Genomic DNA, 25567 nt, shown 5'->3' with positions numbered 1-25567 from the left:
GGTAGAATCCGTTGGTGAAACCAACTGGGCCCGGGTTTCTCTTTGTGGGAATTAATTACTAATTCAGTCTCTTTACTTGTTGTAGGTCTGTTTGAGTTTTCTAGTCTCCTTTAGTCACTTTTAATAGTTGACATTTTTCTAGAAATATGTCCATTTTAGCCAAGCCGTTGAATTTGTTGGCATACCATTGTTGATAGTATCCTTTTATAATACCTTTAAGTTCTGTAAGGTTGATAGTGATATCTACACTTTTATTTTAATGTTTGTGTTTTCTTTTTTTCTTGGCTAACAGTTTATCGATTTTGTTGTTTTTTTTTTTCAAAGAATCCATTCTGATTTCATTAATATTCTGTTGTTTTTCTGGTTTCCATTTCTTTTTTTCCCTCACACTCATCTTTGTTATTTCCTTCTTTCTGCAAGCTTTGAGCTTAAATTGCTTTAAAAAAAAAAAAAATAGAGCATATAACTTGAACTTACTGTACAGATAGTTTCTTTTTTCTTTTTTTGTTTTTTTGTGTGTGTGTCTTTTTAGGGCCGCACCTGCAGCATATGGAGGTTCCCAGGCTAGGGGTTGAATCGGAGCTGTTAGCTGCTGGCCTACACCGCAGCAACGCTGGATCCAAGCCACGTCTGTGACCTGTACCACAGGTCATGGCAACACCGGATCCTTAACCCGCCGAGTGAGGCCAGGGATCGAACCCGTGTCCTCCTGGATGCTAGTGAGACTAGTTTCCCCTGAGCCACCATGGGAACACCTGTAAAAATAGTTTCTCAGTAAGTTAAAGAAAGAAAGAAAGAAATAATGTAAAAGCAGGGAGTAGGTTCTTTTTTCTTTTAAAATCGCAGACTCAACTACTGACGCTGTGATCTCTGGAGTGAGGTCAGCAGACCTCTTCCGTAGAGACCAGAGACTGCTGTTGCTGGCTTTGCAGGCCAGAGGGTCTTGGCTGCAGGTCCTCAGCCCTGCAGTTGTAGAGGAGCGTCACGTGAGGGCAGGCGGCCGGTTAACTGGTGACGGCCCCCCCCTCAGCCTTCCGCGCAGGGGCAGGGGCACTTCAGAGGGCGGGGGACCGGCCCTGGAAAGAGCGTTGCTTTCCCCTTCGGTCTAGCATGCTCAGCAGGGATGCTGGTTGAGCCTCACTCATTCTTGGGCACCCTACCCCCCCCAAAAAAAGCCATTGATTTTTAAATGTTTTCATATTACATCTCTGAAGATAATCTTAGGAAATCACCCACCTGTGGTGCAACCAGTTACCTGTTGATCCCCCTTTATAAGGTGCAGAAGGATCTAGAAAGAGGGGGTGTTAGCAGCTGAACTGACATCCTTAAATGATTCCTTGGCGTGGGTGGAAAAGGAACCTGCGTCTTGATGCCGGGGCAGGTGCTCACAGCCCTGTGTCCGCCTGAGCACTTTGTCTCAGTCACGGACACAGCTTCCCCCTTTGCAAGCACCTCGTGGGCGGCAGAGCGCAGAGATACCGTGGTGTCATCCCCAAAGGCACAGGCAAAGCCAGCGCCCCCAAGCCTGGAGAGATTTTCGCAGCTGAGGCGGCCCTCGTGTCTCACGTCAGCGCTGATGTCAGGACCGTTTCGTTTGGAGGAGGACCAGCTGCCCACTCCGCGGCCCCGGGCACTGAACACGTGCCGCAAGCGCCTCTGTTTGCCGTCTGTAAACAGCGCGTGGCCACCGCTGCGGTTGAACCTCGAAAACATTTGCTGAAGGAGGTGGCACTGGTGTGAGCAGGACAACCCAAGTGACCGGTCGCACTGGCAGGTGGCCTTCCCAGGAGCTCAGCAGAGGGGCGGTACGCAGCCAAGTGCGGGCTGGGCCCTGGAGTTGTGGCCTGTCCCGCTCCTGTGGTCCTAGAAACGGCAGGAGGTAGTGGCACTGCCCTCCTGTAGCCGTGCTCAGGTGATGAGAGCACCCCGAGACTGCATCCTCCCCGGTGTGGCCCGGCAGCTGTGCCCAAGGCCGACGTGCGCCCTGGAGGAAGCTGGATTCAACTCTGGTTTGAGCGGGAACAGGTGCCCCGGAGACGTCGCAGATTCCTCCCCAGCGCCGTCCCTGCTTGTGAGTCGGAGTCGGACCTTAAAGCCTCGAAAGCCGCCTCCGCTTGGCCTGGGGGGCCAGCTCAGCGGCCCGCTCCGCCCCGAGAGAAGCAGGGGCCCCTTTCTGCGACTGTCACGTCCGCTGCACACTGAAGGGCTTACATCCCTGACTTTCAGGTGCACTCAGGGATATAGTAGAAAAATGCTAGTGATTTAAAAGTTTTAAACACGAGTAGCTATTTTAAAGAGGTTTTGTTTTAGCAAATACAGCAGTTGGCAGCTGTCCCAGCAGGACTGAGCAAGGAAGCAGGTAACTCAGTGCCTCTCTTCCCCCTGCACAGCTAATCACACTGACCTCTAGTCACGGAATCGGCCCACTTGCCTTAAACGTATTTCGCATGGCCGGTGTTTTTTAATAAAAACTCTCTGTGGACTTGGTTTCCTAGAAGTGCCTTAAACTCCCTGCCTCAAAGCAGCAGGGAGGAGAGTTCCCGCTGTGGCACAGTGGGTTAAGAATCCCACTGCTGGGGCTCAGGTTGCTGAGATGCAGGTTGGCTCCTGCCTGGGCACAGTGGGTTAAAGGATCCCTCATTGTCACAGCTGCACTGTAGGTTGCATCTGTGGCTGGGATTCAATCCCTGGCCTGGGAATCTCCATGTGCCAGGAGTGTGGCCGTAAAGACAGATTGTTGCAGGTTCTAGGATGTGGCCCTGAACAGCTGGGAGGACCCTGCCCTGGTCTCCAGTTTGCAGGAAACTGCACTGCCCTCTCCCACATCGGACTTCCCAGCAGGCCCAGCTGGGCTGGCTTGGGCTGCCAGGACAGACAGGACCTGGCACTCACGTCTCATCATGCACTGCTCGGGGACAGAGAGATGGCTTCAAGTCCACAGGTTTTTGATTCTTAGAAAAGTAAAAGCCCTGGGCACCGGAACCCAGGTGAAGGTGAGCCGGGAACTTGGGCGGGGATTCGGGTAGGAATGACTGTCCTGCACGCCTGCCTCTGCCCTTGCGGTAACAGGCCCTGCCTCAAAGCAAAATGCATTTTGCTGGAAGGGCCCAGCACCTGAAAAGCCGTTAGGATTGCTGCCTGGTGCCCTGCCCGCTCTGGCTTTGTAAGGCAATTTCAGAAAGAGGGCCCGTTCCTCCCCAAGAGAGTATTTTGCCTGCCTTGCCCCGACCTGGAGCCTCAGGTCCACACGGGGGTGAGGGGACTTGTTTTCCTTGCTACGTTTTGTGTTTGGTCCCAGAAACAGTTCAGGAGAAAATTAAATGGCTGTGGGTCCCTTTTACATTCCAGGCAGAAGGAGTGGGTGAGTTAGAACTTAGATGGCTGTTCAGTGAAGAAGATGACAGTGATTTAAAAATGACACATTTTCGGACCCTTCAAGGTGATGTCTTGAGCGTTTTGGGGATGGCAACGAGGAGGCCACTCTCTGAGCTTTGATCCCTTCTAACTAAGGGATTCTTAAAGTGTGTTCACCTACTGCCTCATTCACCGCCCATTTTACAGATGGGGAAACAAACAGAGGTGAAGCGACTGGCTCCAGGGCTCACAGCCAACCAGCAGAGGGTGAACCGCGCAGCTGGGAGCGTGGCCGGCACTTCTGCCTGCTCGCCTCTGTCCTCCGTGGAGCCACGAGATCCCCAGGGAGGAACGACCCATCCAGCTGCCGGCAACATGCAGGGCCACGTGTGCACACCCAGCCAACGGCCCCGGATCCCTGCTCTTCGGAGGAGGTGCGTTTAGAACCGGCGGGGATGGCACAGGGCCTTCTAGCCTGCCCTTGGGGCACCAGTGAGAGCCAACTCAGGCCCGGCCAGACTCTCTCCCCACAACCGAGCCTGGCGGTTCCCGTTTCACTTCTGCAGGTCGTGGCATTGCTGCGCCACCGTCCCTCAGGCAGAGGGCTTCTCTGAGTGCCGCGGCATCGCAGCCTGGAGTCACGTGGGGTCTGGGACTATCACCGCTTTTCTTTGTCCCTGTTTTGCACTTGGCCTCTGCTGACGGGCAGCCATCTGCCGAAGCCCCGCACAGGGACCATCGCTCCAGGGACCACCCTTGGCGCCAAGGAGTGGAACCCTTGGGTGCCCGGAGGGAAAGCAGGAGCCCCAGGGGTCCTCGCGCCCCGGCGCTGGCCCAGTCTGACCCCGCTCGGGAGCACCTTGGCTCCTGCGGTCCCCTTTTCGAGTGAGCCTGCGTTTGTTCGGGGACCCGATTCCGGCCTGCTGCTGCGAGGGGATGGAAAGTCATCTCAAATCGCCGCTGAGCGCCCGGGCTTGATGTGAACATTCAGTTTCAGGAAGCGTTTCTTCAGGGAGTTAGCTGGGCACATCTTCAGGACTCAGGCGGGGGACACGCCACTGCCGGGAGACTGGGGAAACCAAAGCTGCCCCTCGGGGCCCAGTCACGCCCCTGCGATCCGCCCAGCCAGCCTCCCAGCCCCTTCCGGGAAGGAGGAGGCCCCAGCCCCGGCGTCTGCTGCAGCAGCCTGGCTGGGCGGAGCCCACCTCTAACCAGCCGGGCCCTGCCGCCTGCTCCAGATCCTGAGCGCCCCCGAGCCCTGTGGTCCAGAGAGCAAGGCAGGGGCGGCCTATGTGAACACACCACAGAGGAGCCAAACACTTTAGTTTTCTTTCTTTTTTTTTGGAGGCTTAATTTAGTCATCTTACCTAAAGTGCCTTTCACGCTCTGGCCATCCAGGGTTACAGAAACTCAGCACCAAAGGATGAACGGAAACTCCCCCCGAGCTCCCCGTCTCCGCCCTCCCCCTGCACCTCAGATGCCCTCTCAGTGATCACACGCACCGCCTGGCACACTCACATGTGTCCTTTCTCTCACACACACGCACACAGGCACAAACTCACGCGGAAAGAAGGAGAACCGAAGCCCACTAAAGCACATGGGGGAAAAGGATTTAAACACGTATTTCACCCCTCCTGGCTCGAGGACCAAGCCCCTGCCTCCCTAGCGGGGCTCCCCCAGCCTTGTCACTGGGTCCCACCAAGGATGCTGGCAGTGTCCACCAGTCCCCCAAGGTCCCCTTTGGATGGTGACGCGTCCCGGGTCAGTCGCTGTGTTTCTGCTTGCTGTCCATGTTGCCGTAGGCGGAGCCCTTGTCAATTTCTGTGACGCCGATCATCCATCGGACCCCCATGGAAGCTGCAGAGACAGGAGGGCGGTTAGGAGGCGGCCGCAGGGACTCCACTGAGATTGGCCCAGTGAACCCGAGCGGGCAGCTGTCGCTGACTCCCAAGCACCAGCTGGCGGACTCAGGGCTCATTTCCTAGTCCCGGCCTCACAGTTGCCCTTGAGCACAGGCATGGGGGGTCTAATCAGACTAAGTGACGTGAAAACAGCAAGGCTGTTCCGGGGGCGAGCTTTAATCCTGCAGCACTGGAAGTGCACCGAGCTTGGTAAGCCGTCCCCGGCCATACCCAGGGGCTTGCTTCCTGTGCTGATCCCTGAGGCAAAGAGGATTCTTTGGTGAAAGCAGTGTGCTACCTCCCAGGCACCTTCAGCAAAGCCTCCAGAAGGATGGGCCAGGACCTGGAGAATGCAATTGATCAACCGCCTACTCGGGGCCCAGCGGGTCCCAGCGCTGCCTCTGACGCGAGTTTTGGAGCAGCAGACAAAGTCCCTGCCTCCACGGAAAGCCTTTTCTCCAACAGCGGGATTTGGCCCAAACAGAGAAAGTGCAGGACACACACCAGATCCAGGTTTAACCACAAGGATCCTGGGAAACAGGTCTAGAGCCCAGGAGCTGCAGCTGGAGCTCCCCTCTGAGAGGCCGGGCGAGCTCCTTGGGTGCAGGGACCACGTCCTTTTTTTTTTTTTTTGCTTTTTAGGCCGCGCCTGCAGCATATGTAAGTTCCCAGGGTAGAGGTCGAATTAGAACTGCAGCTGCTGGCCTGTGCCACAGCCACCGCAATGCCAGATCCCAGCCTCTTCTGCGACCTACACCACAGCTCGTGGCAGCACCGATTCCTTTGCCCACTGAGCGAGGCCAGGGATCACGCCTGCGTCCTCATGGATACCAGTCAGGTTCTTAACCCACTGAGCCACAACGGGAACTCCCAGAGATCACGTCTTAGTCACTGTGCTGTGCCCAGCAGGGGACTCAGGGCCTGGCAGCCCGGTCTGTGTTAAGTGTGGGTAGGTGGGCAGTGGCCGAAAGCTCCAAGTCCTCATGAGCCTGTTGACGGAGCATTAGCATTGTTTTCATGTCCTCTCGGAGAGCCAGCGAGTCCACCACGTTTGAAGCTCATATGGCCCGTGCGCCAGTCACCCGGGGCTGCCTGCAACCTGAGCCGGCTCCAAACCGGCGGGGACGTGAGCCTCTGTCCCAGTATTAGAACTTGTGTACAGTGGAGTTGACGGTGCTGCAGAGTGAACCACGGGCTCCAGGGCTGAAAGGCTTTGACCAAGACAGGCACTCAGGGCAGACAGCTGCAAGAATCGGGCTCTCGGGGGTGAGGCTTTGGGGCCAGCACTGGAGATGCCCCGCTGGAGACGTCTCCCTGGCGTGTTGGGCTCTACTCACCTGGCACCTGGCAGCCCTTCCCCAGCCTTTGTCTGTGGGACCCCGGCTTCTTCCTCCATGGGGCGGGGTCTGTGTTTGCCCTCCTGCTGCAGCCGCTGCTGAAGGGCTGGGTCCACCCCCCGGGGGGGCAGTGGCACCTGGCTGCCCCATTGCAAAATCAAGTTGGGAGTTCCCGTCGTGGTGCAGCGGAAACACATCCGACTAGGAACCATGAGGTTGTGGGTTTGATCCCTGGCCTTGCTCAGTGGGTCAAGGATCTGGTGTTGCCTTGAGCTGTGGTGTAGGTTGCAGACGCGACTCGGATCCCGCGTTGCTGTGGCTCTGGTTAGGCCAGACAGGTCCAATTAGATCCCTAGCCTGGGAACCCCATATGCTGTGAGTGTGGCCCTAAAAAGACAAAAAGACAAAAAAAACGACAACAAACAACAAAAAAAACAAGTGGCGGCGCAGGGGGAGAGGGCAGGCGTCAGAGACCTCATACTGGTCAAATAAAGCCTGTGTGGCCGAGTGGAAAGACTGACCCAGCAACCCCATGCGACCGCCAAGCACGGCAGCCAACCCACACTTCTCCAAGGGGGCCCAGACCCGTGCTGAAAGGCAGAGAGCCTCTGTCAGTCCTGCTCAGCGGGGGACAAGGACGAAGTGGCTGGAAACAGAGCGGAGCCTCTGCAGAGGTGGGGGAGCAGAGCTCGCCCCTGGAGGGCTTCAGCAGCAGCCCTGCCAATCCGGGGGCCCAGACCCCACCCGCCTGGGCAGAGGGCGCCCTGGCGGCAGCGGGAAGTGGCCCAGGCCTGGGATCCCGAACCCAGATCAGTTTCTCCCCATGGACGTGCATGGTCATCGCAGGGCCCCAGCCCTGCAATACCCTCCCCGGCCACGGCCCCGGACTCACCCACAAAGAAGACGAGGACGAAGCCGGCCAGCGTCAGGGAGGAGCCGCTGCTGACCATGTTGACGAGGAAGCGGACGAACGGGTAGAGCAGCAGCGAGGCCCAGAAGAGCCAGTTGACCAGCGTCCAGGGCCGGCGCGGGGGCACCATGGGCGTCTCGGGGAAGGTGCCCGTGCGGCAGTACTCCTCCTGGAAGGCGTCCTGAGGGCAGAGGGCCGCCTGACCTCGCGCCCACCGCGGCCCCCTGCCATCCTCGCCCCCCGCCGAAACCTGCGAGCCGCTGCCCCGAAACGCCAGGCCTGGACCCCACGCACCGCCCTCCGACACCGCGCAGCGGAGGGGATGCCGGCACCGGTGCCCTACGTGGTGGGCCCCAAGACTGCGGGCACCTCAAGCCCCAGACCCACGCAGGATCCCGCAGGAACAGAGCTGACACGAGAACCAGAGAAACGCCCTCCTTGCCCCTGGAGGCACCACTGACCCCTCTCCCCACCGCTCCATGGTCACCCCTCTTGGGAAGGACGGCCCCAGAGGTCCGTGCACGACCCGCAGGCCAGGCTGCAGGCCCATCGGTCTGGGAAAGGACCGGAACCGGGCCCGGGCCCGGCGTTGCTGCTCGAGCCAGAAGATGGGGCCGATCCCACCTCCGCTGGACCTTCGCATCTTCACCGCTGGCGCGAGGGCCGAGAACTGGGTGGTTCCCCCCAAACTGAGCACCCTCACCTAAGGAGACATGGGTCAGAGGGCGATCGGGGGGCCGCAGCATGAAGAAAGGGGGCCTCTGGGGAAAGGCCAGCAGCCCGTTTGCAGGAGGACACAGTCCTGCCGGAGCAGGGCGGGGGCTGGAAACTGCCGATGGAAAAACCCGCCTTTGCTTCAAGGGACTTTGGGGACCCCATCTGTTATAGATTTATTCATCTGGCTTTTCATGAAAGGATTCGCTTATGAGGCTTTTTAAAGCATATTTTTCTCACAAACAGGGGCCTTTTTTTTAACTAACCGATTAATCCAGAGCAGCACAAGGAAACTGCTGCCTCACACAGAAACCAGAGGGAAAGAATTTCTATTGTGTTTCTCTGTCAGGGCCCAGGCAGGCATGAGCACAGAACCTCGGAAACTCAGAATCTTTCTATTAAAAAGTGCCAGGCATTTCCACCCGCAGGTCCTCAGATCAGGCCATAGAAGCAGCGTCCCCTCAACCCTGCTAAGCCACAGAGGCCGAGGCCCAGGAACCGGCCCAGTTCCATGACCTGGTGGTAGGCAGACCAGGCCGCCTTTACCACCCGTAAGAGGAGGCTGGAGAGTTGTGCCCATAAGCCATAAGCCACTCAGGAAAGACCAAAACGGCCGGGCTCTGAGAGTGGAGTTTTAAACCCCTCTTTGGAAAACTATTTTTGCAGGAACACAGGAACGACTTTTTGCTAAGGGAAAACCAGGATTCCAAAGCCTGAGCATATTTATAAGCCTGTCTCTGCTTCACCTGATGTTAGGTGTTTAGAAGTCTTTGGAACGGAAGTCCCAACACATTCTCAAGGGTGGGGTGCAACGTCCTGTTCAGCTGCAGTGTGGGTCCCTGGGTGAGGACCTGAGTGACCATCTGCTCTTGGACAGCGGGCCAAAGAAGGTGCACGTGCCAGCCGGTCGCTAGTCATAGAATTTGGTGAAAGGAAATCAGAAACCCACCAGACGGGTTTGACTCTAGATAATGAGCTGGTTTGGGTCTCAAAGGTGTGACGGCTCAGAAGGAAGTTTTTCCCAGTGAGACCTGCTCCTACAAATGCCTTCCTCACCGAGGGAAGCTCAGCTTCTCTCCTTCGGAAGATCAAGGTTTCGGACAAGAATAATTAGATGCCCCTGCCGAGCTCGTGCCTTTGAGGAGAGAGACTACGAGAGACTCTGCTCAGAGGAGGGAAAAGAACTAGGGGGAGGGGGCTGGACCACAGACAGGAGGCGGGGAGGGGGCGCTGAACAGATCAACACCCTCGTGGGTCCGTCCTGCCTGTGCTGGTGGTGTTTTGAGACCAGACAGGCAACGAGATGATGGCCCCAGAGCATCACGGCCCAAGGGAACACCCCCCCACCCCACCCCACCCCAAGAATGCTTTGCCTTCAGACCCCTTTGGGAAAATCCACTAGGGCTCTGGGGGCCGTAACTTCCGTGTCTGCTCACCACGCCCGCGAAGCAGTCCCATTCTTTCTGTGAAGCCCCCTTGAAAAATACGTTCTTTTCCCCGCGGCCGAGGGGCGCAGCCGCAGTACCCGGGGTCACTCATTTCCGCTGCGAGGTCTCCGGGGGCGGGAGACGCCCCCCTCCTCCCAGCGCCCTAAGCGCCCTCGGCGCCACCAGACACCAGCCCTCAGGTGGCGCAGGCCGGCCCGCCGCACTGACCTTCTCCTGGTAGAGCTTGTGCAGCCAGGCCGAGCACTTGTCCTCGTCTTCGGGGACCTCTTCTAAAGGAATCCGCCTGCGAAGCAGAGAGCAGCTAGCAAGGCGGGGCCCCCAGCCCGGGCTCGAAGACAACAATGCCCACCCCCTCTCGCCCGTTTCCATCGGGGCAGCCCGGGTAATGCGGAAGAGGGTCATTCAGTGGATTGAAAGCGGGGGAGCCGCATGCAAGCTGGGCAAGTGCTGGTCCCTATGCAGTCACGGCCGAGAGCCCGCTTCAACGACTCGGACCCACCAGGGAGGACCGCCCCCCCTCCCCCCGCCACTCCCCCTCCCCTCCCGGAAGAGCTCCCAACACCTGCTGCCCGCCTCTCCACAGAGGGCAGCCAGTGCCAGCATCCACCTGCCATGGGAGATAATCCTACACACGCAGCCCCCGGGGAGGTGCTAACACGCTTGCGCTGCTCTCAGGCAGGCGATGACCTAAGGCCTCTGGCTTCTTGGGCTCCGTAGAGGCAGACTTTCTGCCAGGGTTTTGACGCATAACGCGACCTGTGTCTTGGTGAAGGGACAGTCCCCCAGCAGGGGAGAACCCAGGGGCTCAGGCACCATGCTCCCTGGGGGTGCCGAGATTCCAGGGCGGCCCTGGGCTGGGGGCTGACCAGCGCTAAGGCTCGGCCACCTGCACACAGCCCATCCTGAGCAAGGAAGTCACTGGTCACGTTTCCTGGTCCATACGTACTGCTGTCTGTTCTCAGGCTGCCAGCTTTGGTGACCTCGAGGCATGGTCATTTATACCTGATCTTGTTCATGTGAATTTCTGCAACCATCATGATTGTCTCGGGCTCATTTCATTTCCTACTCTGGACCAATGACCATCTTAGTAATGAGACACTTTTTTTTTTTTTTTTTGGCAGTGCCTGCAGCATGCAGAAATTCCTAGGCCAGGGATTGAACCCACACCACGGCTACACCAGAGCTACAGCAGTGACAATGCCAGATCCTTAACCCACGGAGCCACTTAGGAACTCCAGGACACATTCTTAGAATTTGTCCACCGCTGTTGCCTGTTAAGAGAGCAAACTGTGGGATTTCATCTTCTAACGAGTTAAGTTTTTCACATAATTAAAAATGACTCTGGGAGTTCCCACCATGGTAGAGTGGGTTAAGAACCCAACCACAGCCGCTCGGATCACTTCAGAGGCATGGGTTCCATCCCCAGCCTGGTGCAGTGGATTGGAGGATCCAGTGTCGCTGAAGCTGTGGCTTGGATTCAGTCTCTGGCCCGGGCACTGCCAAATGCTGTGGGTGTGGCCATTAAAAAAAAAATTACTCTTTAAAAATACAGGCACACCTCAGAGAGATTGCTGGTTGGGTTCTGACCACAGAAATCACGTATCCCAAGAAAGCGAGTCACAGGTTTTTTTTTGGTTTGCCAGTGCGTATAAAAGTTATGCCGACACTGCCACCTGTGATACAGAAGCATTAGGTCTAAAAACCAGTGTTCACACCCTAGCAAAAGATTTTATCGCTAAAAAATGCTAACCAGGAGCTCCCGTCTTGGGGCAGTGGTTAACGAATCCCACTAGGAACCATGAGGTTGCGGGTTCAATCCCTGGCCATGCTCAGTGGGTTAAGGAACCGGCGTTGCCGTGAGCTGTGGTGTAGGTCACAGATGCGGCTCAGATCCCGTGTTGCTGTGGCTGTGGTCAGCGGCTACAGCTCCAATTCGACCCCTAGCCTGGGAACCTCCATATGCCGCGGGAGCAGCCCTAGAAAAGACAAAAAGACAAAAAAAATGCTCAGCATCATCTGAGCCTTCGGTGAGTCGTCATCTTTTTGCCGCAGTGGCAACATCAAAGATCACAAGTCACCGAAACAGAACTCACGGTAATGAAAAAGGCTGAAATATGCAGACAGTGACTAAAGTTGGACACGGGATCTTTGATGAGAACGAGCCGGTGGGACGGCATCGGGATTATTTAAAACGGGGCCTGCGTCTCTCTCAATATAAACAGCACCGTGAGCACGTGCGTTTCCACTCGGCCCGCAGACAAGAAAATATGAACACATTTCCCTGGAAGAAGGTGTGCGGCTCATCCGTCATTTCTTTCCCTGGGGATGGGCGCTCGATTTTCTGGAAAGGAAGTGGAGCCAACTTACCTAACGTATAAATCTGCGTGATATTTCTTTCCATTTAGGACTCCCAGCAGTGTTGGGTTTTCATTATTTCTGAAATTGAGTGTACAGTCATATACAGCTGAAACTATAAAAAAAATAAAACAAATACAAAGCAGTATATAGCGTGTGAACCCAATCTCGGTTTGTAGATATACACACTGGAAAACAATCATCAAGTTGAGAGCGGATTATCTTGGCGTGAAAGGCCGACGGGTTCCTTCCTCATGCTTTTCTGTACCGCCCGTGTCCCCGTCCAACACGTGAACACATGCCAGCATCAGAAAAGCACACTGCATCTCGGTAAGAGCACTCACTCACTGCTGAGGTCAGCGCAGCTGAAAGCAGTACTGCAATGTCCCAGCCGTAGGTCCTTCAACAGACACTAATATTTACACAAGTAGCAACAGTAAGATAAACGACCCCAAGGATGCTATCTAAGGATGTGTCTGAGCTAGGGCAGCCTAACCACTCTATGTGCATTTTTCCTCTAGAAAAATAAGAGAGTTACAAAACTAAAATAAGGTACTGGAAACGTCCTAAGTCAGTTGCAACAGGGCTGAGAAGCAGGCATGTGTGATATGAATGGGTCTACCGAAGGGTGAGTCCACCTGTCGGCAGACTCAAAGTCATGTCAGGATTCACCACTGCAGCCCCAGGGCCTGTACCAGGCTCCATGAACGCTTCTTGGGTGGCAGGACACATGAGGGGTGGGTGGACGGCCCTTCCTGCAGAGTCAGTAAGCCGGAACCGGGCAGTGGGATGAACCTGAGTTTGGGAGTTAGTCTGGGTAGGAATCCCAGGGTCACCTTTTCCCAACGGTGGGGTCCTCCGGAGAGTCCACCCTAAGCCTAGCCCTCCCGGAGAATGGGACTCAGGACCTGCTGGAACTTCCCAGAAAGCCCAGCACGGTCTCAGTGGACACTGCCAAGAGCTCTGCAGACCTGCAAGTGCCATCACCCAGGTGAGCAGGGGTGATGGGTGGCCAGGAAGTCATTTGGTCTGGCTGGGGGCGTGAAGGACCCAGGCTCCGAAATCACCATCCATTTCTTCCTACCCACCGCCGGCCACCACGTGGGGTCTCCAGGGGATGCTCTGGCAGCGGGAGCTCAGCTAAAGTGCCAGCAGAGAGTCCCCACCCACCCCTCCACCCAAGGAACTGAAACTACTCCCCTGTCCTCTGGGGGAGGGCGCAGGGAGAAGTGTCCCCTCCTGAGGCAGAGCAAGGCTGGCAGAGAACAACCTGCATGTGTAGCGCACTGCTCAGCCTTTTTAAGCGTGAAATGACGCTGCATCCAAGGCATCAGGCTGCACAGGGTTTGGCTGTAGAGACACAGGGTTTGAGGGCAGCGAGGGGCAGGAGAGCTCCCGGGGCTCAGTGGTTTCCTGGCTCTTTCTTCCGGCTGCTCTTACACAGGAGCCTGATGCTTGCCGTAGAGCTGGGGGTTACTTGGAATAATCAAGGATGGGACAGGATTCCCCAGAGAACAGCCTAAATTTGCACAACGCCCTCCTTTTCCCCAGAAGTCCCAAGGTCTTGAAGTGACAGAACTGGGCCTGGCACTAGATCCATCCATCTGCTTAGGCCCAGGAGAAGGATGAGAGCGCCCTGGCAGCCCCGCCAGCCCGGGTGTGACCCTGGCCTGCTGGGGTCTAGCGGAGTCACTCGGGAGAAGTTCTTTATCACCCAGCCCGACTCCTTATCTGTGACTTGAAAGTTTAAAAAATTCCTTCACTGCATTTGGCAGCACATGTTCTGGCCATGCTACATGTGAGGAGCTTTCGCTGCCAGCATATCAGACCTGCCCTGCTATTGATTATGATTCTTCTTCCTATTATTACTGATGGCGGTAGGATAGCTTGCAGGCAAAGCTCAAGTCAGGGAGTCTCACTGGTCAAACCCAGGCAGGGGAAAAGCAGAACTGGTAGCTGGACACCGCCACCTGGCCCAGAAGGGGGGCTCAGGGGGCGGCAGGAGGTGCTACCTACAGCCCACATTTGATTATTATGAGCCAGACACTAATGCTGCTGGGTCCTCCCCAGGGTTCCTCGTTCAGGCCCACCTGCAACACCAAAGAGGTTTCACAGAAGCGCCAACCTGGCAGCCGAGCAGGGGAGGGATCCGGGCAGGGGCGGGGAGCCAGGGCTGCCTGGGGCAGTGGGGACCTCAAGGTCTTCACTGACAGCAGCTGACACTCCTGCGGCCCCACCCACACACCGGGCGCAGGCCAGGCAAGGGGAAAAACCCTGTGTTTGCAAACTCAAGAAGGGACACAAAGCCTCGCCACTCCCTGCTTCTCATCCTTACCTACGGTCATTTAGGGCTCCAGACAGTAATTGAGGCCCCGCCAGACAGATGGCAAAGTCACAGAGTTCACTGCCTGGGGGCAGCTAGTACAAAAAATAAAAATCTGGGCTAATCCGGTGTGGGGCCCAGGGACCAGCATGGGCCGCAGCCTGCAGTCCCAGCGCTGGGCAGCGGAGGGCAGCGTTGGCTGTGAGAGTGAGTTCGTGTGTGTGTGTGTGTGTGTGTGTGTGTGTGTGTGTGTGTGTGTGTGTGTGTGTGTGTGTGTGTGTGTGTGTGTGTGTGTGTGTGTGTGTGTGTGTGTGTGTGTGTGTGTGTGTGTGTGTGTGTTCATGCGTGGGGCAGCGGAGGGCAGCGTTGGCTTAGAGTGAGTTCGTGTGTTGGGGTGCGCGCGCGTGCGTACCCACGTGTGCTCACGTCCCCCCTCCTGCCTTCTGGCCGAGGTCGGGGGCAGGGGGGCGGGAGGCGGCGCTACGTCTGGGGCGCCGGGGGGCCGGGCTCCCTCGCTGCAGGGCCGGGGCCGGGGCTGGTCCTTACCTACATTTCTCAAACTCCTCACGGTGACCGCAAAGCCCTTGGTGCGAGGCAGCAGGTGGTGCTTGAGGCTGGGCAGCCCCTTGGCCTGCGCCACCTGCATGCTGATCTGGTGCTTCTTCTCCGTGAACCGCGTGCCCTCGCAGTGAATCAGGAACTGGAGGGGACAGAGCAGCCCTTACACACGGCCCCGGGCTCCCTCCGACACAGCCCCGAGGCCGCACACGCCCAGGCCACCCCGCGCCTACCGTGTTCAAGAGCCGGGGAGCTTCGGAGAGAAAGGGTTTACACTTGGGGAGGCCGAGGAGGCAGGGGGGTGAGCGTGTGTGTAAGGGTGACAAGGGCACCCCGGGGCGGAGCCCGGCACCCTGAGCTCAGAGGAAGGGGGGCGGGCGGGAGGCCGGGGGCGGGGCCTGCGGGAGGGCGGGGCCGGCCGGGGCGGGGCCTGCGGGAGGGCGGGGCGCCCGTACGAAGTACTTCTCCGGGTAATCGCGCAGGTGCAGCAGGCTCCGGGAGACGGTCTTGCGGTCCTGCTCCCACTTGCGCGTGCAGAAGACCATCTCGGTGAAGTACCACATCCAGCCGATTATGGGGACGTAGGCCAGCTCCTTCTTGGCCAGGACTTTGGAGCCCTGAAACAGAAGGGCCCGAGGGCGTCCGTGAAAGGGGCCGAGCGGCCCTGCTGGCGGCCGAAAGAGCTCACTAGAAAGAGGAGTGAACTGCATTGAAATGTTCAGGGCCCTGCGGATGGTCCCTGAGCACACGGGGGCTGGGAGCCGTCGACCTGGAGCTGCCACACTGGTCAGCTAGAGGGCAAGGCTGTGCCAACTCGGCCCCGCAGGGGCGAGGAACAAGGGGGCCTGGCTCTCCGTGGGGAAACAGGCACGGGAGGTGGGTGGGGGGCAGGTGGGGACATCTGGGGGTGGTGGGGAGGCTGTGTCGTCCTCGTGCCCACCTCCAGGTGTGCTGGCTAAGCCCATCCCGCAGACCTCACCCAGTCCTCAGGGAACTTGCTGGCTCTGCATGGGGCGGATACGCTCCCCTTAAAGACTAGGATCTGTGGCAAAGCGGGTTCTCTGGGTCGGATGGCTAAGAAATGATGGAGCCCAGAGCTACGCTCAGATCGGCAGGTGCACTGGGAGCACTCCACGCAGCCCCCGGCCAGCGCATCCCCAAGGCTGCACGTGGTGCCGGCGGTGACCTGCTAGGGAAGGATCCAGTGGCAGGAGGGGACAGGGAAGACACAAAGACAGCTTCTGATCTGGTGGATTGGGTTCCACATTTTTCACCCCCATTTTTGGAATTGGCCAAGGTCCTCCTTGAAAGAGCTGCCATCCATCAATGACAAAGATGACGGAGGCGGTGATGCGGACTGGCCGGTGGCCTTAGCTGTGCTCCTGGTGACAAGCGTCATTCTGTGCCCCTGAACCCATGAGGCTTGCGAGCAAGAGCGACACTTGAGCATGGCCCCGCCTCTTCCCCATCCCTCCCTCGACAGCTACAAAGCTCAGCAGAGGGGCAATGGGCCACAGTCCCCAGTCCCTGCAGACCAGGGAAAGGTATAAGCAGCCACTTGCTCCCTTGACCTTCAAAAAAAGAAGCATCATCCCCACTGGGAGAAGAAAAGGCACAGACACCTTTCAGGCACAGCCTCTCCACGTTTTGACGGGTTTGAGTTGTGTTTTTCTCACATGAAAATTTCCAACATGCAAATTATCTCACAGAGAACCAAGACATAAAATCCACAGACCTGTCCCAGAGGACCCAGAGGCAAGTCCCCGGAGGTCAGAGCACTTGCCCGTGAGGGGTCATGGCCAAACACAGGGGACGCGTTCCACAAATGCTGTTGAATTCTAAACCGGTAGGACAGGTATACCCATTCTACAGATGATCAAATTGAGGCTCAGAGACGGTCAGTGACTCACCCAGAATCACAGATCAGCAGCTGGAGAAGCAGAGAATTTGGGCCGGGCCAGCCCGTCGGAGGCCAAAGTTCGTGGTAAATGTTAATGAACCCCTAGGCCCTGGCCGATGCTGGGCGCCGTCCTCCCAGCCACTGCTTCCTTCTCTTTCATTTCCAGACTCCCTGTCATTCCGAAGGCCACGTTCTCAGGCTCTAGGGGCACCGTGACTGGCCCAGCCCCAGGGGCTGTAAGGGATTTCGCCTGGTCCCTACTCTCTCAGGGCCCTTATCTGCATCATGGCAGATCCCAGCCTGCTTGGCCCAGCTGGTGAACATTCAGAGGTCAAAGGTGGCCTCCCTGTCCCCTCCCAGGGCAAGAGTGGAGCCTGCGAGCATTGCAGACAAAGCTGCAGGTTAACTGGTAACTGACTAAGTGGGGCGGGGAGTGGAGGCGTCTCCTGCAGACACACCTGAGGATGCTGGGGTCCCCCCTCACAGGGCGACAGAAGCACGACTGCAGGGGTAGCTGCTTGGAAGGAAAACTACAGGTCTCTACAGCTAACAACTTGTAATCTTGCTGTAGCCAAAGAGCGCCTGACAAGCACGAAGGCAGAAGCTGGGACGAAGGTGGACTTCATCCTTGTACTTCGTAAAGTGATGGGGAGATTTCGTCTCCCTGGGACCCAGTGCCAGGAGAGCAGGTTCAGGCCCGCTGAGAGAATATTCCATCTCTCTTCCATCCCCCACAACTTATCCTACTTTTCGTAAGAAAACATGTGACGGAGGGAAATGAATTAAGGTCGAAGAAACTAATAATTACCACACACCTACTCCGTGCTACGCACTTGACGAGACATCTTACTTGTATTCATTCAGCCCTGAAACAGCAGGAGGTGGGAAAGGTTAGCCAAGGTTCAGAAAAGTCAGATAAGCTTCCCAAGGTCACAGAGCTGGTAAATGCAGAGCCGAGGTGTGAGTCGCACGTGTGGGGCTCACAACCACTGGGAGTTTTGCCTGCACACCCGTCTCGCCCCTGCCACCTGCATCAGAGAACTGTTCTGGAGTCAGAGGGAAACAGAAATATCTGCTCTTGGTACCTGAGCACACGAGGCACCAATCCGTCTCTCAGAGGATCCACTTCTGTGCTGAGTTTTACGTGTTTGAAAACAAAACACAGGAAGCCTATAACTTGGGGGAGCGCGGTGGTAACTGAGGGCGGCTTACAGAAAATAACATTCACGTAGCCGATCTAAACCCATCTTCATTGGCTTGCTTTCTGCAGTTAGAAAAGTGGTCCCTTTATAATCAAACTTTAAGAAATGTGGGTTTTCAGACATATGTGATCTTGCACAGAAGGAGGCCCACTTCAAGGAAAAGACCAGAAGCATCCTGGCAAAATCAAATCACAACATTGACAGTTTGGGTTCAGTTCTTGATTTTCTTGGGGTTTATATCATCTTCTTTCTGATTTGGGTTAGTAAGTCCAACATCGCCCTGCACTGACCTTGGGCTGGCGGCCAGTGAGGGAGGGCCGATGTGTCTGCCTGGCCAGGCCCAACCGCGGAAGAATCGGTCAGCAGAGCCCAGGACCGCAGCAACCGGCCGCCTCCTCGCTGAGGGGGCCTGTCACTCAGGATCTCCCCTCAGGTACCCCCTTCCCTCGCCTCATAATTACCCCTTCACCAGCATCTCTCATCGCTCGGGAACCACATGCCTTCACCACGGTGGCCCAGCTGCTCCCTGGACCTCCGGCCCTGCCCAGCAAACGAAGCACGGACACTCAGAGTCACAGAGGACCCCCAGAAAGCTGCTGTGTGACGGAGTGGCCTGTGGTTAAATACGTGAGATATCCAACACACAGGGCACCCCAGGGGACACATCCCCCCACTATGATCGCTCAACCCCCAAGTTGTGTGGCCAGTATGCACCCCTTCTTTGCCTGTGTATACTACAGAGTCACTGAGAGCAAGGGCTGCAGCTTTCAATCCATCCTTGTATCTCCATAGCAACCAGCACAGTGTCGTCTTCTCCGCCTTTTTTAATTTTAGGGCCACACCCACAGCATATGGAGGTTCCCAGGCTAGGGGTCGAATTGGAGCTGCAGCGGCCAGCCTCCACCACAGACACAGCAGTGCCAGATCTGAGCCCGTCTGTGACCTACACCACAGTTCGTGGCAACGCCAGATCCTTAACCCGCTAGAGCAAGGCCAGGGATGGAACCTGCATCCTCATGAATACTGGTCAGGTTCTTAACCTGCCGAGCCACAGGGGGAACTCCCAGCACAGTGTATTCTGCAGGAAATATACACATATGCTTGTCAGATGAATATTCTGAATCTGCAACAGTCGCCACTGTCACCACCGTGTGTCCTCGTGTTTAGAAGGCAGTAGGGAGCTCCGTGAGTGCCCTCTGCTTAGGAACCATCTTTCTAGCCTGCTTCTGCTTCTCCCTGTGCGCAGACAAGCCGCAGGGCTTCAGCCCAAGCTCTACGGGATTCCGTAAATAATACTAAGTCAATGGAGACCTGAGGTTCAAGGTTAAACATCTTGCCGCGGTGGCCCCGGTGACCCTGGCCTCCTGGTACCTCCGGGCACCCTTGCGTGTCCCTCCCTGTTTCCTGGAGCGCGGGCTGAGCTCATCGGCTCACTTCAGACACGTGGACTACAACACAAGTGCTGGCTGCCACTTCCGAGGTGTGGCTACAGGGAGTCTGTGGCTTCTGCCTTGGGTGCTTTCTCCCCGTCACTCTTGCCCTGCCCCCGCCCCACCCCACCCCGCGGAACAAGTGACACCTGAGCAGAAGCCGGGGGAGGATCAGGCTGAGACAAACAGAGACAAGCCTGGAGGCAGATCACGGCACGGCGACGCTTCAGCTAAGGCCATCACCCGGCCTCATGAGCCACCCCTGCCAGGACCCCACGGAGCTGGGCCGGGGACCCAGACCACACAAGCGGGCATAAGTGGAGTTTCTTTTGAGGCACTAGGTTTGGGGCTTGTGGCGCTGCTGTAGACAACGAACCCGTGAGGCCTCTTTAAACACCCGACAAGAACATCCCACTTGGCCTCGGGGGTAACAGCCAAGCCACACGAACCGAGCAGATAAAAACGGACAAGAACAGCTGCTTTTACGGAGAGCTGACCGGGCCCTGGCGCTGCGCAGAGACCCGGCAACACGATCTTAGGGGACCCTCTGGGGCCGCTGTGAAAGAGCACGACCTACTCTCCTGGGCGGAAGCTCCGTCAACAGGACCGAAGCTTCGGGAGTCATGACCCTGGCACCGCACGCCCTGGGCTGTCCACGGGTCACCCGCACCCCAGGGAGGAGGCAGCCAGCGAACTCCCGAAAGGCAGTAACCAGAGCCTTCGCCGCCTGGTCTGCGCCAGCAATGCCAGCTCCCGTGGTACCAGAGCCTCGGGGACAGGCCACCCGAAGGACCTCATGGGTAAAAGCTTATAAAAGGACTGAAAGCAGCACCCTCTTTTTACTTTTAGAAAGAATCCCATCGTGGCAAGTTCCCATGTGGCTCTGCGGGTTAAGAACCCAACCAGTATCCATGAGGATGCGGGCTCATCCCTGGCCTCACTCAGTGGGTTAAGGATCCGGTATTGCCGTGAGCTGTGGTGTAGGTCGCAGAGGCGGCTCAGATCCCACGTGGCAGTGGCTGTGGTGTAGGCTGGCAGCAATACCTCCGATGTGACCCCTAGCCTGGGAACTTCCAGGTGCTGCAAGTGTGGCCCCAAAAAGCAAAAGAAAAAAGATGAATCAGGTTAGTTTTTTTGAAGGTCAATTAAGACAGAAGTACTGCTGAACAAGTCACATAACAAGATGCTGTTTCATTCCTTTCAAGGGTCATAGGAGTATATGGGCTGCTCGTCTGGCATCGCGCCCTTGAGGGAACACCCAAAGATGCTAAATGGTTCCCTGCCACGCAGGGAGAAAGTCCTCCCTGGAGAACACAGCCTGGTGCTTCCACCTGAGCTGGCCCAACCCCCACAAGGTCACTGACACCCTCTCTCATCCTCTCCCAGTGCCTCTGTCAGCACGTGGCTGCATCAGAATTTGCAGAGACAGCCAAAGCCATCGCACCAACTGTTTCCTGGTGCTGGAGGGGGGGGGTGAGTAGGATGATGAGGTCATCTGCTGCCCCCTCCCCATCCTCCCTCCACTGCTGCCAGGACCTTGGGGGCTCCAGGAAGCACTTCAGCAAGAATCTAGACAATCTGACGGCACCCGGCAAGGCTACCCGGACTCCACGAGGGGAGATGCACCCGCCCACTGCCTCGCTGCGTGAAGTTCCTCAAACTCCTGGCCGGTCTCCAGCCCAAGGGGCAAAGCTCATGCCCTCACATGCAATGTCTGCCGTGTGGTGTTTATGAGTCAGAAATGAACTCTGACGGACACGGCTTTCATCAGGAAGTCAGGGTGCCAGGTGAACAGTCCCTGCGTAGGACAACTGTTCTGCTTACTAACTTACCATTTTATTTTTTATTACTTTTTTCTTTTTAGGGCTGCACCTGTGACATACGGAAATTCCCAGGCTAGAGGTTGAACCAGAGCTGTAGCCACCAGCCTATGCCGCAGCCACAGCAATGCAAGATCTGAGCCGCATCTGCGACCTACACCATAGCTCACAGCAACACTGGATCCTTGACCCACTGAGTGGGGCTGGGGATTGAACCTGCAACCTCATGGATACTAGTCAGGTTCTTAACCCACTGAGCTACAACGGGCAGTCCCTGCTTAATAACCTTCAATGCATCTGCACCCTTGGGCTCTGATTGTAAACGATCAGGATTTCAGAGTCTCTGCTAATCAAATGCTGAAAGTGCTAAGCGGTCACCACAAGGACACCTCCCCTTCTCAGCCCCCGGTCCCCCTCCAGTCCCAGGTCCTCTCTCCACGTGACTTCTCCTCCAAGCCCCTCGTGGGTCCACCCTCGTCCCTGTACTGTGTCGGCAGACTCTGGTCGTTTCCGTGAGCATCCCTGTTTGTGCCTCTGCTTTGTCAGTTCCTGCTGCCCCATCCCTGGTCCCCTGAGGGTACTGAGGGTTTTTACTCCCCAGAGTGGGCCCTGCACAAACCATGAGCCAGGGGAAACTGGCGGCCTGTCCCTCCCAGGCTGCCCTGGTCACTTTCCGACACAAAGGTTCCCCCACAGCTTTTCCTCCCAACACCATCCAGGAGGAAACGAGTGGCAGCTCTGAAATTAGACTTAGCTGTCCTAGCCTGGGGCAAATTTCTTTACCCAAACTGAGGCTCTGGCAGTTTATTTGTAAAAAGGAAATAGCAACAATATCACAAGGATTGGAAAGAGCACACATAGGTGAAAGATGCTTTTAGAAGGAGCTCGTGGAGTTCCCGTCGTGGCGCAGCGGAAATGAATCTAAGAACCATGAGGTTGCGGGTTCGATCCCTGGCCTCGCTCAGTGGGTTAAGGATCCGGCATTGCCGTGAGCTGTGGCGTATGTTGCAGACGCAGCTTGGATCTGGCATTGCTGTGGCTATGCGTAGGCTGGCATCTGTAGCTCCAATTAGACCCCTAGCCTGGGAACCTCCATATGCTGCGCATGCGGCCCTAAAAAGACAAAAGACAAAAAAAAAAAAAAAAGTATTTAGAAGGAACTGTGGTCACAGAGCCACAGAGGGACTGGAGGTGCAGGGCACAGGCCCTGGAAAGTGCCTCTATGTCCAGCACACTTGCTGCTGCCCCAAATGACAGGCGTCTCACATTCTGAGCGTGAACCCACGCCGCCTGGGAAGCCCAGAAAATCAGCAGCTGCCCCCAGACCACAGCTGAAGTTCCAGGAAGCCAACTAGGTGGAGTAAAGCAAGATTTTCTACTTAATTCTGAACCCTGCAGGTCAAACTCTCTCGCTTAGACATCCAGCTTTCTTGGGCCCACGAGGACAGGCATGCAGAGGTGGGGTCTGCCTGGCAGCCAGGGAAGGAGCAGAGCAGTGAGATTAAGAATACGAAGTGGTTGGAGTTCCCTGGTGGCTCTGTGGGTTAAGGACCTGGCATTGTCACGGCTGTGGTTCCGGTTGCTACTGTGGCGCAGGTTCAATCCCTAGCCTGCGAACTTCTGCACGCCACAGGTGTGACAAAAAGGAGGAGAAGAAGAAGAGGAAAGACTATGAAGTGGCATCCAGCCCTAAAAAACAGGAAAAAATAAAATAAAAATAAAAAATAAAAAAGGGCCGGTATGTGTTCCTGACTCCCAAGAGGTTCTGTAAGGGTTAAACAAACTGAGAGTCGGAGAAACGCGGGCACAACCTAATGGCTGAATAAACAGGATCCTTACTCACAAGCGGAGGGCACCCTGATTCCGAGCAAGAAGAAAAAGCAGTTGGTAAGACCCTTTCCCCAAGGCTGGTGAGGCGCCTGCAAATCGTGAAGCACGGAGAGCAAAGAGCCAAGAGCAGCAGAGCCGGGGATGCACTTACCCCTAAGACCCCGAAGCGTTCGGCCAGGCTCCAACCACAGAGAAAGTCGATCTCAAACTTGTGGTTCAGAACGACGATGGCGTTCTCCTTGCCATACTTGGGGTACGCCCGGGGGTCCGTGTGGATGACGCACTCCGTGCCCGACCACCACTCCAGCAGCATCACCAGCTCTGGAACAAACCACAGACAGTCGGTCACGTCGCCCACCCTCTGTCGCCACGGGTCCCGCCCGCCCGCCCGCCGGGGTGGAAAGCAGCTTCGAGGGCCAAGGTCTAGGGCATTTGGGCCAAACCCTAGTCCTTGAAAAGGTGCGGAAGCAGAAGGAAAAATGAGAGAACGCCGAACATCTCTCCAGGGGAGGAGAGGAAGCTTCGAGACGGCAAATGGCTTGCCTTCCTTGATTAGGTGCCTTGGGGACAAATAAATCAGCAAGCCAGACTCCATCAAGAATCCACGCCCTTGTGTTTTCGGAGCCTTGAAAGGCCGCGTGAGGTGCTGTGCAGAAGTCTTAACGTCCTGGGAAATAACTAATCAGGAGACTTATCAACGCCATCAGAGAACACTAAATACTCATTCTTTCTCTCAAATGATGGAGCAGCGCAGTGAGACACCTGCACCCAAACACCAAGGACAGACGAGGGCCACTACCTCGCAGGCCTCAGCGAAACGATTAAAACATTTTTTCAGGAGCTGGTGAAAATAAAAAAGTCCTTTTTCGGGCAATAAGGACCAACTGGTCTTTATTCTTCAGGGACACCTTGAATCCAGGTCCCCAATTCCTAACCTGGTGGCCTCAGGACAAGTCTTCATCGTAGAAATTGTCCGGAAAAAAAGCTGAACCTTGGTCACTAAACCTCCAGCTAGAGAGCAAGCTCTGGAATGGAGGGTTAAAGCTATATGTATGTTCAGCTAGTGGACGCGTGGCCGATGAGCCCTCTGCAAAGGGCGTGCCCCTTTTATCATAACTGATTAACGGGGTACACGTTAGGCTGAGGACTCATTCATCCCTCGCCCCTGTACCCCCCCCCCAAGTGACACACAAAGCCCAGCTGGTGTGGTCTCGGCTCCAGCCAAGCCTCATATGTAAAAGGCTGGAGTGGCTGCCCTGGAAGCCTCTCCCATGGAGGCTGGAGACTGGTGCTTAGGAACTGGGGTGGGAGGGGGGGTGCGGAACTCTCTAGAAGACATTACAGTCTAGTTTCTCAGCATGCCCACTCTGGGGCTTTAGACAGGTAAACCAATGGGACCTCAGTGCCCTAATCTTTGAGGGGGTTGCCCCATAGGGTTTTGTGACTGAGCAGAACACACAACAGATGCTCCCTGCAAAGCACGTGCCAACACCCAACAAACCCAGGCTTCCGCAGCTACGGTGTCCGTAGAAACACCCAGAACACATCCCTTACTTGACACTGAAGAGTCTGCCTATTCCGAGGAGTTGAGAAGATGCCACGTCCCCAGGCAGGTGTCCCACGGGCTGTGACATGGGGACTGACAGCCAGAAGCGGCCACCAGGGAAGGGAGGGCACGCAGCACAGCGAGTGCCCTCGCAGGACAGCCCTGCGGGCGGGCCGGTTCCCCCTGGGAAGAAAGCTGCTTCTCCCGCTGCACTGATTTCTCCTAAGAGGTGCCGGGCAGGACTGCTCTGGGCCACTGCTCCGCCCAGAGCCCGAGCGAGCCCAACGCAGAGCCCCACGAGGCAGCGGCATCAAGCGGAACGGTCCCCTGGGACTCCTCGTACCAGTGCCTCTCTCTGTGCCCTGCTGCTCCCCGCCCAGGGCCCGCCTGAGCCCCCCTCTCACTTTCCCACGGCTGCCCCTGGGCTCCCATCCTCCTGGAGACGCTGCCCTGAGGCCAGGAGAGCAGAGGCTGCTCACGGGGTGGACGGCCGCCCAGCATGGGGCTCACGGGTTTGGGGGCCGGTCACAGCCAGGCTCCAGGCCTGGGGCGGCCACTCAATGTTCCCGAGACCTCTGGCCTGTCTCTCTGTGTCCATAGGTCTCCACGTCCTCATCTGCGAATAAAGACAGGAAAAGCTTCTAGAGACGGTGCAGGTATTAGATTACGAGGCACCTGGCCTGATGTCGCCCACAGTAGGGGACTAGTTAAGCTCTTCTTGTTCCTGTCACACTCACGGTAATTTTCAAGCACAGGAGGCGCTGTGACCGCTGAGGGGGCACGGCGGGGAGAGGCCGAGACGGGGGTTACAGCCACTCCTGCACCCGAGCAAGCTGTTAGGATAATGATTCCACAGTGAAGCCAATGAGAAGTCACTGCAGCCTTTTTTAAGAGGTCACAGCAGCAGCTAATTTGCATTTTGAAAAGATCACTTGGTTG

General features: G+C 56.6%; 1 protein-coding gene across 6 annotated transcripts in view; it reads right to left on the bottom strand.

The window, feature by feature from the left end:
- AGPAT4 (1-acylglycerol-3-phosphate O-acyltransferase 4) overlaps nt 4675-25567 on the bottom strand; it is a 121822-nt gene continuing 100929 nt past the window's right edge. For 2 of the 6 annotated variants that reach the window (XM_021097343.1, XM_005654348.3), the window contains exons 3-9: nt 23234-23403; nt 15356-15517; nt 14889-15042; nt 12032-12134; nt 9872-9947; nt 7485-7683; nt 4689-5211 (exon numbers count right to left, since the gene is read on the bottom strand). In XM_021097343.1, the coding sequence (XP_020953002.1) occupies nt 5117-5211; nt 7485-7683; nt 9872-9947; nt 12032-12134; nt 14889-15042; nt 15356-15517; nt 23234-23403 (959 nt within the window). In that variant the 3' untranslated portion in view covers nt 4689-5116. 6 annotated transcript variants of the gene reach the window in all.

Source organism: Sus scrofa, chromosome 1 (assembly GCF_000003025.6).
Source record: "Sus scrofa isolate TJ Tabasco breed Duroc chromosome 1, Sscrofa11.1, whole genome shotgun sequence".
Lineage (NCBI taxonomy): Eukaryota > Metazoa > Chordata > Mammalia > Artiodactyla > Suidae > Sus > Sus scrofa.
The sequence above is the reverse complement of the archived record's forward strand: the minus strand, read 5'-3'. Positions and strand labels throughout refer to the sequence as shown.